This window comes from Cherax quadricarinatus, chromosome 51, assembly GCF_038502225.1.
Source record: "Cherax quadricarinatus isolate ZL_2023a chromosome 51, ASM3850222v1, whole genome shotgun sequence".
NCBI lineage: Eukaryota > Metazoa > Arthropoda > Malacostraca > Decapoda > Parastacidae > Cherax > Cherax quadricarinatus.
In genome coordinates, this window is record NC_091342.1 from 13,272,838 (window position 1) to 13,286,964 (window position 14,127).

Genomic DNA, 14,127 nt, shown 5'->3' on the forward strand with positions numbered 1-14,127 from the left:
GGTGACTGTTACGTCTTTATTAAGGTGATTGTTACTTCCTTGTTAAGGTGATTGTTGTTACTTGTTAACGTTAATAGTGATATCACCGCGTGGTTTTGTTCTAGAGACAAGTGTAAGAGAACAGGTGTATTAATGGAGTCACATGTGCGAAAGAACAGGTTTATTAATGGAGTTACAGGTGCGAGAGAGGTGTATTAATGGAATTACAGGTGCGAAAGAACAGGTGTGGTGCTTCTTGTACAATATTCTGTTGTAATGTTGATAGAATTACCGACAATATGTTAGGTAAAGAGACACAAGCGCAACTAATGTGACATTTTATTGTGGCAACGTTTCGCTCTCCAGGAACTTTGTCAAGCTGTTACAAATAATACAAAGACACAGAGGTTATACATATAGGTCTTTGAGTGCGATTTAAAAGCCTCATATAATCGTTGTAGGTAGTAATAGTATTATTATTATTATTATTATTAATATTATTATTATTATTATTATTAGTAGTAGTAGTAGGAGTTATGTGATGGCGGGGATTGTTGTTTTGAGGAGAATTTTTGCTAATATTTCGGAGATGATGAAGCTGTCTGTATTGTGTTTAATTGTGTTAGAAATAGCTTCCTTGAGTGTGTTGTCACACAGGTGTGGTTATTTAAGTCTCGATATTTAAAAATATAAGACTTTAACGATAACTTTAATTATGGCATTAATGATAAGTAGTATATCTGTATAAGTCGTACTGGACGAGGGATCGAGCCTCCACCATTGTCCTGAACTGTGGTGTGCATGAGATGGGTTTCTTTCGTGGTAGTGACCTTTCGTCGGCACTGCGCTAGGTCTTCGTTCCTTCCCACGTCACTGGGTGTGATGTATAAAAGTTGCAACAGAAATATAAAAGTTAGCCGCTGCTCAGCATGAAAATTCATGAATCAGGATCCTAAGTCTGCGTTTGACAACGTTTCTGTAGAGTTTGTCCGAGCAGGATGCAACTCTCTACACTGTAGCAGAGTTGGATAAAATAGTATAACTCTCTCTCTCTCTCTCTCTCTCTCTCTCTCTCTCTCTCTCTCTCTCTCTCTCTCTCTCTCTCTCTCTCTCTCTCTCTCTCTCTCTCTCTCTCTCTCCCCGAGCCATTAGTCAGTATTCTCTCCCTCACTGAATCTCTAGCTTCATCTTTTGTTTCCTCCACATTCCACTTTATTACTAGCCACTTAAGTTTTAAGCTGTTTTACTAAGCAACATATACACTGCCTCTGAATGCTTTAATCTCTTGACGTCCTTCGCTGACTCATTTCTCGAGGATGTCATTACAATGACTTCTAACAATGACTTCAAACTTTTTACTCTTGGTTAAGTTAACACATCTGGTTATACAGACTTGCAACGCCCGTATACAGATAAACTTAGTACACATGTACGTAAACTTGAAAAATCTGTTTATTTACATTTGTAACGCCTGTGTATCTTTGTATATACTTGAAACAGCTGTGTACCTGCTTAAAATTGAAACGCCTGTTTCATTATATAAATTTAAAACTTCAGTTAGTCATTGTGGATATACCCCTTGGTTGACCTGTGATGATGCATGACGCTAGACTTGGTACACACACTCAGTGAGGCACAGTGATGATGCATGACGCTAGACTTGGTACACACACTCAGTGAGGCACAGTGATGATGCATGACGCTAGACTTGGTACACACGCTCAGTGAGGCACAGTGATGATGCATGACGCTAGACTTGGTACACACACTCAGTGAGGCACAGTGATGATGCATGACGCTAGACTTGGTACACACGCTCAGTGAGGCACAGTGATGATGCATGACGCTAGACTTGGTACACACACTCAGTGTGGCACAGTGATGATGCATGACGCTAGACTTGGTACACACACTCAGTGAGGCACAGTGATGATGCATGACGCTGGACTTGATACACACACTCAGTGTGGCACAGTGATGATGCATGACGCTAGACTTGGTACACACACTCAGTGTGGCACAGTGATGATGCATGACGCTAGACTTGGTACACACACTCAGTGAGGCACAGTGATGATGCATGACGCTAGACTTGGTACACACACTCAGTGAGGCACAGTGATGATGCATGACGCTAGACTTGGTACACACACTCAGTGAGGCACAGTGATGATGCATGACGCTAGACTTGGTACACACACTCAGTGAGGCACAGTGATGATGCATGACGCTGGACTTGGTACACACACTCAGTGTGGCACAGTGATGATGCATGACGCTAGACTTGGTACACACACTCAGTGTGGCACAGTGATGATGCATGACGCTAGACTTGGTACACACACTCAGTGTGGCACAGTGATGATGCATGACGCTAGACTTGGTACACACACTCAGTGTGGCACAGTGATGATGCATGACGCTGGACTTGGTACACACACTCAGTGAGGCACAGTGATGATGCATGACGCTGGACTTGGTACACACACTCAGTGAGGCACAGTGATGATGCATGACGCTGGACTTGGTACACACACTCAGTGAGGCACAGTGATGATGCATGACGCTAGACTTGGTACACACGCTCAGTGAGGCACAGTGATGATGCATGACGCTAGACTTGGTACACACGCTCAGTGAGGCACAGTGATGATGCATGACACTAGACTTGGTACACACACTCAGTGAGGCACAGTGATGATGCATGACGCTGGACTTGATACACACACTCAGTGAGGCACAGTGATGATGCATGACGCTAGACTTGGTACACACGCTCAGTGAGGCACAGTGATGATGCATGACACTGGACTTTGTACACACACTCATTGTGGCACAGTGATGACGCATGACGCTGGACTTGGTACACACGCTCAGTGAGGCACAGTGATGATGCATGACACTGGACTTTGTACACACGCTCAGTGAGGCACAGTGATGATGCATGACACTGGACTTTGTACACACGCTCAGTGAGGCACAGTGATGATGCATGACGCTGGACTTGGTACACACACTCAGTGAGGCACAGTGATGACGCTGGACTTGGTACACACACTCAGTGAGGCACAGTGATGACGCTGGACTTGGTACACACACTCAGTGAGGCACAGTGATGATGCATGACGCTGGACTTGGTACACACGCTCAGTGAGGCACAGTGATGATGCATGACACTGGACTTGGTACACACACTCATTGTGGCACAGTGATGACGCATGACGCTGGACTTGGTACACACACTAAGTGAGGCACAGTGATGATGCATGACGCTGGACTTGGTACACACACTCATTGTGGCACAGTGATGACGCATGACGCTGGACTTGGTACACACACTCAGTGTGGCACAGTGATGATGCATGACGCTGGACTTGGTACACACACTCAGTGAGGCACAGTGATGACGCTGGACTTGGTACACACTCAGTGAGGCACAGTGATGATGCATGACGCTGGACTTGGTACACACGCTCAGTGAGGCACAGTGATGATGCATGACACTGGACTTGGTACACACACTCATTGTGGCACAGTGATGACGCATGACGCTGGACTTGGTACACACACTCAGTGAGGCACAGTGATGATGCATGACGCTGGACTTGGTACACACACTCATTGTGGCACAGTGATGACGCATGACGCTGGACTTGGTACACACACTCAGTGTGGCACAGTGATGATGCATGACGCTGGACTTGGTACACACACTCAGTGAGGCACAGTGATGATGCATGACGCTGGACTTGGTACACACGCTCAGTGAGGCACAGTGATGATGCATGACGCTGGACTTGGTACACACACTCAGTGTGGCACAGTGATGATGCATGACGCTGGACTTGGTACACACGCTCAGTGAGGCAGTGATGATGCATGACGCTGGACTTGGTACACACGCTCAGTGAGGCACAGTGATGATGCATGACGCTGGACTTGATACACACACTCAGTGAGGCACAGTGATGATGCATGACGCTGGACTTGGTACACACACTCAGTGAGGCACAGTGATGATGCATGACGCTGGACTTGGTACACACACTCAGTGAGGCACAGTGATGATGCATGACGCTGGACTTGGTACACACGCTCAGTGAGGCACAGTGATGATGCATGACGCTGGACTTGGTACACACGCTCAGTGAGGCACAGTGATGATGCATGACGCTGGACTTGATACACACACTCAGTGAGGCACAGTGATGATGCATGACGCTGGACTTGGTACACACGCTCAGTGAGGCACAGTGATGATGCATGACGCTGGACTTGATACACACACTCAGTGAGGCACAGTGATGATGCATGACGCTGGACTTGGTACACACACTCAGTGAGGCACAGTGATGACGCATGACGCTGGACTTGGTACACACACTCAGTGAGGCACAGTGATGACGCATGACGCTGGACTTGATACACACACTCAGTGAGGCACAGTGATGAGGTTGGTTACTTCAGTTAAATGTGCACGCTTTGGAAAATCTTTTAAACGAGTTCATTTTCTGTGATTTTTATGCTAATGACTTTCGATTTGGCCCGGGAATACTCGGGTTATGTCTTGTAATTTCATGAATTTTTATCAAGTAAGCCTTGTAGTGGAAGTTTTCTGAACTATTTTGTATTTACATTTGTTATTTTCGCACACTTCTCTTTTTTATGGTAAAAGTGATTGAATGAGTGATTGTGAATGTGATTAATTTTTTTGTTTTTTTTTTGGTTATGATACTCTGGTAGAAAACTGACAGCGCTGTTAAAAATTATTAACAATAACCTGAAATTAATGCGATTTTAAGCAGTGTTTTAACTTGTTGATGCCGGATGTGGCTCAGTTCAACACTGAGAGACAGAACCACAGAAGGGAAGTCTTGCACGGAAAACTATGCAGAACTAGACTTTGCTGGGGATCATACCTACACACGACACTGCCTCTGGCAGTAGCAGGTCTCACAGGTAAGGTTAGATAAGATTTGTCAGGAAACAGGATAAGTGTTTCCTGACGCGAGTCTTAGGCATATGATGACCCTCCATTGGAGCTTATGGTCATCTGACTGAGGCCTTCTGCTGGCTTACCGACCCACCCCTTCAAAAATTATGACAATGATTATAACCACTTTTTATTGTCTGGTCACACAGCGTTATCACATATCCCAAGCCTTCCCTCTCAGTATTTCCCTCTCACTATTTCCCTCTCTTCACTATTTCCCTCTCTTCACTATTTAATTACTCTACACTCTTTGTTTGTGTTTGAGAAACATGTAAATGCTGAAACAGTATATATTAAAACTAGTTAAAATATTTTTTATTCTTAACCGCTCATCGAATCACTTTGTGTTAAAACGATAGTATAAATTTGTAATGTAGGTTTCATGCATTTACTGTGGCATCCCCAGGGTGACTATACCAAGACTACACATGTACTGCATCCAGCAAGGCTACTGCTACTTGTGTGTAACAGTCAATAATCTGGCTACGTGTGTGTAACAGTCACCAGTCTGGCTATGTGTGTGTGACACAGTCAGGCTACGTGTAACAGTCAACAATCTGGGTGTGTGCGCTCGTGCGTGCGTAACACGTATGGTATCCAAAACCAAGGAATAAATTACGAAGGAAGTTTAAAAACAATAAAAATGGTGGCGTTGGATGACAGGAAAAGCAAGAGATTCCATAACTACATAAAATTTTATGGAAGGAAAGCCAGGGAAGCTGCTCAATAACTAGAATGTCGATGGATATTAATACATCTTCAGTTTCAAAATGGTAGACTAAGGGATGGGCTGCACCAGGAGGTAATAAACACGATCACCACTGGAAGTTGTCAACAGATTACTAACCACTCAGCTCCTGTACATCACATATGCTACTAACAAACACGTGATTCCTCTCATTCAGCGTCAGAAAACCTATCCAAATCTCAAATTATCACTACAAAAAGTACCTTGAAATGGATAATTTAAAATGAACCAATGAAAAAAAACTGTCATTATAAAGGCAAAAAATGAAAATGCTAAAAATATGAATTGCTAATAAAAATAAAAATACAAAAACATAAATGAAAGAGACGTGAAACTTTACCTTGAGAGTTAGTTGTCCTTGTGAGTTGTGTTTGAAGAATATGTTGGAGGGCTGGAGGTCTCCGTGCAGGGCCGTGGCGAACGGTTCCAGAGGCTTCAGGCTCGACACCACAAACACATCAGTAATGGCCTCGTAGGTCTCTAGCAGTTCCAGTATGCGGCTCAATCTAGCCTCTCCAGACCACTCCTGCCGTAGCCTGCAACACCACACACCTCACCTCAGCCATTTACGCACAAGCACATCACAAAGAAAGGCTGAGGACACCAAAAAAAATATCCCCGTTGGATGATAGGACAGGAGATGTGTTAACCGTAAGGACATACAAGTAATTGGACACGTGAGGTAAAATATTCGTGTTAGCCTCGGCAACAGGGAGAAGAGACATCTTTTGAAAACTGTGAAAAATAGGGCAGAATTTTTTTTTTTCACAGGTGATACACCAGTGTAACAGGTTACAAGGTGAAGTAGAACAATGTAACAGGTTACAAGGGAAGGAAGTGTTACAGATTCATGGAAATTGTTTAAAGTTATATAGCAGATTAAAATATTGAAGACGGGACACAGCTGCTGCTGCTGCTGCTGCTGCTGCTGCTGCTGCTGCTGGTAGATAATTCCAAATAACCCAAAATATGTAATCAGATACAGAAGAGTGATTCTCGTGCAGACTCTAGATCTCACTTTCCTATCCCTTCTTTACCTCTTACCTATCGAAGCCTGCCTTGGCGAAGACTGAGAATAATTGGCTGTCGACTCTGGGCTGGTGGAAGCATCTGGGGAACGCTGTTTGCAGGTTGGTGTCAGTGATGACCTTGTATGCTACCACAGTGCCATGGAAGTTGCCTATCTTGCTGGCTACTACTAACACCTGCTCCTCACTCATTCCTTCCTCGACGGTGTTCATCTGCAAGCCAGAAGTGTTAGAGATCCCAAGTGGTATAACCTGACGTTGTGAATGGTGGTTGGTTGGTTAATGGGATTGAAAGCCTATCGACTATATGAGGGTCATTAAGGGGCACGTAAGTTCCTCCGTCTTCTAATAACATGTTTATTTTTCCACTATAATCTACCTTGTCCATAATTACTATCGCATTTGACTTGTCTGTTTCGTAAGGTGAAGTCCAGGATCTTCCCTTAATTTATGGTATAACTTAACAAATCTTTGAGGACAATTGTGTTGGCAAGACCTGAGCAAAGCTCAGGTAGATTATAGTGGAAAAATGAACATGTTATTAAAAGACTGGGGAACTTATGTGCCTCTTACGGCTGCACATAACCTCTTGATCCTTAGACAAGAATACTCTAACCCCTAAAATATGGATTAAAATGAACTCTCAGCATATTTACACAGAGGGAACTACACCTCACAGTGTGACTGATGGTGAAGGAATGTGGCACATAAGTGTCTTCCTCAGCTCTGGCTGTCAGAGCTCAACACATGAGCCCATCATCCTAAGTGATGTGACAAGGAAACACAGTGTTGTTCCCACTGTGTAACTGTCATACAGAACAATGTAGCAGCACACTACTGATGTCTCTTTTTTTTATTAAATTAAAGTTTTTTTGGGTGCTATTGCTGGAGAGTGATTAACATATCCACAATATTGTATCTACTAAGGAAAAATGTATTAACATGGGTGAAATTGTTGTATTCATGTGGACGAAATTGTTGTATTAACATGGGTGAAATTGTTGTATTCATGTGGTGGGGAGAGTAATAGTGCACTTAACAGAGAGGAAACAGTGCACTTAACAGAGAGGAAACAGTGCACTTAACAGAGAGGAAACAGTGCACTTAACAGAGAGGAAACAGTGCACTTAACAGAGAGGAAACAGTGCACTTAACAGAGAGGAAACAGTGCACTTAACAGAGAGGAAACAGTGCACTTAACAGAGAGGAAACAGTGCACTTAACAGAGAGGAAACAGTGCACTTAACAGAGAGGAAACAGTGCACTTAACAGAGAGGAAACAGTGCACTCAACAGAGAGGAAACAGTGCACTCAACAGAGAAGAAATAGTGCACTCAACAGAGAGGAAACAGTGCACTTAACAGAGAGGAAACAGTGCACTTAACAGAGAGGAAACAGTGCACTTAACAGAGAGGAAACAGTGCACTTAACAGAGAGGAAACAGTGCACTTAACAGAGAGGAAACAGTGCACTCAACAGAGAGGAAACAGTGCACTCAACAGAGAGGAAATAGTGCACTCAACAGAGAGGAAACAGTGCACTCAACAGGTATAATACTAGTGCACTCATCAGGGTGCACAAAAACCTACACTCACTCAAGTTAGAAGAAAAGTTTGAGTTAATCATCAAAGCAAGAGGCAGCTCCTATTTTTGTGTCCAGTAATTGCTGATAACCTTTGACCTCCACAACATTTTTAATCATTCGTATATTTCCTTATAGCTAATTTTCTGTTTTTTTTTTTCTTTTTTGAGTGTTGCGTTGGGATGTCATTGACCTTTGGTGACGTTGGTTATTATGGGATTTTTGTGGGGGTATTGCGAGATTTTTGTGTGATTTTTGTGGGGGTACTGAGGAATTTTTGTGGGGGTACTGAGGAATTTTTGTGGGGGTACTGAGGAATTTTTGTGGGGGTACTGAGGAATTTTTGTGGGGGTATTGTGGGATTTTTGTGGGGGTATTGTGGTAATTTTGGGGGGGTATTGTGGGATTTTTGTGGGGGTATTGTGGGATATTTGTGGGGGTATTGATGGATTTTTGTTGGGATATTGTGGGGTGTTGTGGGATTTTTGTGGGGAGTATTGTGGGGGTATCGCTGGATTTTTGTGGGGGTATTTAGGGATTTTTGTGGGGGTATTGTGGGACTTTTGTGGGGGTATCGTGGGATTTTTGTGGGGGTATTGTGGGATTTTTGTGGGGGTATTGTGAGATTTTTGTGCGTTGTTGTAACAATGATTCACCTAAACCTTTCATACCTGTAATGATAATAATAATAATAATAATAATAATAATAATAATAATAAATCACCTGGTAGCCCAGATGAGTGATGTCAGGCAAGACGAGGGTGAAGTGGTTCTCTGTGCTGACAGCAAGGGCGTGGGCGGGCACTATCTCTGCTATCACGCCCACGCCGCTCCGTCGCTCCGCCTCCCACGCCCGCAGCGCCCGCAAGAAGCGACCGTAGTGATCAACCTCAGCGTGGTGCATTCCCTCAGACGTCAACACATTTCTGAAGGTTTTCAAGAGAGTTTAAGCAACACTGGGTCTGGATAATACCTGGATGGGTGACCGCTTGGGCATACCGAAGTCTGCTGACGTTATTATATTTTATTTTACCGCTCTGTCTTTGTCGCTGTTATCGGTAAATGGAATTATTATTTGAATGGCATCCAGCGTACTGGAACGAAGGGCATCCAGCGTACTGGAACGAAGGGCATCCAGCGTACTGGAACGAAGGGCATCCAGCGTACTGGAACGAAGGGCATCCAGCGTACTGGAACGAAGGGCGAAATGTGCATCAGAATGTGTTTTTTGGAGTGGGGTTGGGTGTTGTGTGGGGAGGTGGGCGCGTGCTCACATACCTGTACATTTCCTGATTTAAATTTGTCTATTGTTTATATTTCATTGGTACAGTAAAACACGTATTTCTCTCTCTCTCTCTCTCTCTCTCTCTCTCTCTCTCTCTCTCTCTCTCTCTCTCTCTCTCTCTCTCTCTCTCTCTCTCTCTCTCTCTCTTCGATATTAATACTATTACACAGGAATATGCTTCCTTCGTGAAATCAAAATCGTCTATTTTAAAACTTTGAATCATGCGTCAACGTGCTCAAAATCAGCTGTATTGATGCTTTGAATCATGCGTCAACGTGCTCAAAATCAGCTGTATTGATGCTTTGAATCATGCGTCAACGTGCTCAAAATCAGCTGTAGCGATGCTTTGAATCATGCGTCAACGTGCTCAAAATCAGCTGTATTGATGCTTTGAATCATGCATCAACGTGCTCAAAATTAGCTGTAGCGATGCTTTGAATCATGCGTCAAAGTGCTCAAAATTAGCTGTAGTGATGCTTTGAATCATGCGTCAACGTGCTCAAAATTAGCTGTATTGATGCTTTGAATCATGCGTCAAAGTGCTCAAAATTAGCTGTAGCGATGCTTTGAATCATGCGTCAACGTGCTCAAAATTAGCTGTATTGATGCTTTGAATCATGCGTCAAAGTGCTCAAAATTAGCTGTAGCGATGCTTTGAATCATGCATCAACGTGCTCAAAATTAGCTGTAGCGATGCTTTGAATCATGCATCAACGTGCTCAAAATTAGCTGTAGCGATGCTTTGAATCATGCATCAACGTGCTCAAAATTAGCTGTAGCGATGCTTTGAATCATGCATCAACGTGCTCAAAATTAGCTGTAGCGATGCTTTGAATCATGCGTCAACGTGCTCACAATTAGCTGTATTGATGCTTTGAATCATGCGTCAAAGTGCTCAAAATTAGCTGTAGCGATGCTTTGAATCATGCGTCAACGTGCTCAAAATTAGCTGTATTGATGCTTTGAATCATGCGTCAAAGTGCTCAAAATTAGCTGTAGCGATGCTTTGAATCATGCGTCAACGTGCTCAAAATTAGCTGTAGCGATGCTTTGAATCATGCGTCAACGTGCTAAAATTAGCTGTAGTGATGCTTTGAATCATGCGTCAACGTGCTCAAAATTAGCTGTAGTGATGCTTTGAATCATGCGTCAACGTGCTCAAAATTAGCTGTAGTGATGCTTTGAATCATGCGTCAACGTGCTCAAAATTAGCTGTAGCGATGCTTTGAATCATGCGTCAACGTGCTCAAAATTAGCTGTAGCAATGCTTTGAATCATGCGTCAACGTGCTCAAAATTAGCTGTAGCGATGCTTTGAATCATGCGTCAACGTGCTCAAAATTAGCTGTATCGATGCTTTGAATCATGCGTCAACGTGCTCAAAATTAGCTGTATTGATGCTTTGAATCATGCGTCAAAGTGCTCAAAATTAGCTGTAGCGATGCTTTGAATCATGCGTCAACGTGCTCAAAATTAGCTGTAGCGATGCTTTGAATCATGCGTCAACGTGCTCAAAATTAGCTGTAGCGATGCTTTGAATCATGCGTCAACGTCCTCAAAATTAGCTGTATTGATGCTTTGAATCATGCGTCAAAGTGCTCAAAATTAGCTGTAGCGATGCTTTGAATCATGCGTCAACGTGCTCAAAATTAGCTGTATTGATGCTTTGAATCATGCGTCAAAGTGCTCAAAATTAGCTGTAGCGATGCTTTGAATCATGCATCAACGTGCTCAAAATTAGCTGTAGCGATGCTTTGAATCATGCATCAACGTGCTCAAAATTAGCTGTAGCGATGCTTTGAATCATGCATCAACGTGCTCAAAATTAGCTGTAGCGATGCTTTGAATCATGCATCAACGTGCTCAAAATTAGCTGTAGCGATGCTTTGAATCATGCGTCAACGTGCTCAAAATTAGCTGTATTGATGCTTTGAATCATGCGTCAACGTGCTCAAAATTAGCTGTAGCAATGCTTTGAATCATGCGTCAACGTGCTCAAAATTAGCTGTAGCGATGCTTTGAATCATGCGTCAACGTGCTCAAAATTAGCTGTATCGATGCTTTGAATCATGCGTCAACGTGCTCAAAATTAGCTGTATTGATGCTTTGAATCATGCGTCAAAGTGCTCAAAATTAGCTGTAGCGATGCTTTGAATCATGCGTCAACGTGCTCAAAATTAGCTGTAGCGATGCTTTGAATCATGCGTCAACGTGCTCAAAATTAGCTGTAGCGATGCTTTGAATCATGCGTCAACGTCCTCAAAATTAGCTGTATTGATGCTTTGAATCATGCGTCAAAGTGCTCAAAATTAGCTGTAGCGATGCTTTGAATCATGCGTCAACGTGCTCAAAATTAGCTGTATTGATGCTTTGAATCATGCGTCAAAGTGCTCAAAATTAGCTGTAGCGATGCTTTGAATCATGCATCAACGTGCTCAAAATTAGCTGTAGCGATGCTTTGAATCATGCATCAACGTGCTCAAAATTAGCTGTAGCGATGCTTTGAATCATGCATCAACGTGCTCAAAATTAGCTGTAGCGATGCTTTGAATCATGCATCAACGTGCTCAAAATTAGCTGTAGCGATGCTTTGAATCATGCGTCAACGTGCTCAAAATTAGCTGTATTGATGCTTTGAATCATGCGTCAAAGTGCTCAAAATTAGCTGTAGCGATGCTTTGAATCATGCGTCAACGTGCTCAAAATTAGCTGTATTGATGCTTTGAATCATGCGTCAAAGTGCTCAAAATTAGCTGTAGCGATGCTTTGAATCATGCGTCAACGTGCTCAAAATTAGCTGTAGCGATGCTTTGAATCATGCGTCAACGTGCTAAAATTAGCTGTAGTGATGCTTTGAATCATGCGTCAACGTGCTCAAAATTAGCTGTAGTGATGCTTTGAATCATGCGTCAACGTGCTCAAAATTAGCTGTAGCGATGCTTTGAATCATGCGTCAACGTGCTCAAAATTAGCTGTAGCAATGCTTTGAATCATGCGTCAACGTGCTCAAAATTAGCTGTATCGATGCTTTGAATCATGCGTCAACGTGCTCAAAATTAGCTGTATCGATGCTTTGAATCATGCGTCAACGTGCTCAAAATTAGCTGTATTGATGCTTTGAATCATGCGTCAAAGTGCTCAAAATTAGCTGTAGCGATGCTTTGAATCATGCGTCAACGTGCTCAAAATTAGCTGTAGCGATGCTTTGAATCATGCGTCAACGTGCTCAAAATTAGCTGTAGCGATGCTTTGAATCATGCGTCAACGTCCTCAAAATTAGCTGTATTGATGCTTTGAATCATGCGTCAAAGTGCTCAAAATTAGCTGTAGCGATGCTTTGAATCATGCGTCAACGTGCTCAAAATTAGCTGTAGCGATGCTTTGAATCATGCATCAACGTGCTCAAAATTAGCTGTAGTGATGCTTTGAATCATGCGTCAACGTGCTCAAAATTAGCTGTATTGATGCTTTGAATCATGCGTCAAAGTGCTCAAAATTAGCTGTAGCGATGCTTTGAATCATGCGTCAACGTGCTCAAAATTAGCTGTAGCGATGCTTTGAATCATGCGTCAACGTGCTCAAAATTAGCTGTAGTGATGCTTTGAATCATGCGTCAACGTGCTCAAAATTAGCTGTATTGATGCTTTGAATCATGCGTCAACGTGCTCAAAATCAGTTGTGTTGAAACTGACAAATAGGTCAACACGCTCAATCTTTTCCAACTTGATAGTCTCTGGAGACGAAGAAAAACTTCAAGGGTCTTTGTCAGTGTGACGAAGGTCAGCAGCCTCATGGATACTGCTCCAACTGGCCTCAGTATGTTTTTCAAAGCAATTTCTCCCTGTGATTGCAGAAGCGGATTCAGAAAATTTATTTTATCAGTGTTAGAGTCGAATTCCTTCCCTCCCTTCACTGTCATGTGGCAAGTGTTAGGGATTTACATTACCATTACTTTCCTTTATTTAAGTTAGTGTTCAAAAGTCTACTGATATTTACACCTTTACTTTACTTGATGAAGCCGTAAATCTGTGTAGGTCGTCGGTGCAAGGGCTGGTGAAGGCTCGATCCTCCGCCTGCTAATTGCGGTCCGGTATCTGATCAGTCAGGCTGTTGATAATCCGTATTATACGTGTGTTAACGACATTAATGGTGTCGAGTGCTTATGCCCAAAAATAGTTTCTCTCAAAAATAGTCTTCAATATCTGAAGTCTGTAGATAATAGTCTGATCATGGGGCTGAGAATTATATGAAATTATTTGGAAATTCTCTTCCATTAGTTGCAGTAAACTGTAATAATGTATATCCCTAAATGAATAAAAAATCATATGTAAGAATGATCCGAATATAAATGAAGTAAAAATGATGTGGAATTATGCAAGGAGAAAAATTTGCAATTTCACCTCGTTACAAGCAACAGTAAACAAAAAATTCAAGTGTGTATAAAATGAACAAAGTGGTGTGTTGGGAGACTAAGCTGGAGCCTGGCACCGTCCACCGCCCCAAGCTTCACCCA

General features: G+C 42.8%; 2 protein-coding genes across 8 annotated transcripts in view; one reads left to right on the forward strand and one right to left on the reverse strand.

Moving 5' to 3' along the window:
• LOC138854186 (uncharacterized) overlaps positions 1 to 14,127 on the forward strand; it is a 581,412-nt gene that overhangs the window by 332,905 nt on the left and 234,380 nt on the right. The window lies entirely within an intron of this gene.
• Positions 1 to 14,127, reverse strand: part of LOC128694642 (uncharacterized) — a 28,315-nt gene that overhangs the window by 6,097 nt on the left and 8,091 nt on the right. For all 5 annotated transcript variants that reach the window (XM_053784807.2, XM_053784808.2, XM_053784806.2 and 2 more), the window contains 3 exons: positions 9,055 to 9,256; positions 6,765 to 6,961; positions 6,061 to 6,256 (listed from right to left, as the gene is read on the reverse strand). In XM_053784807.2, coding sequence (XP_053640782.2) covers positions 6,061 to 6,256; positions 6,765 to 6,961; positions 9,055 to 9,256 — 595 coding nt within the window. The remainder of the gene's footprint in view (positions 1 to 6,060; positions 6,257 to 6,764; positions 6,962 to 9,054; positions 9,257 to 14,127) is intronic.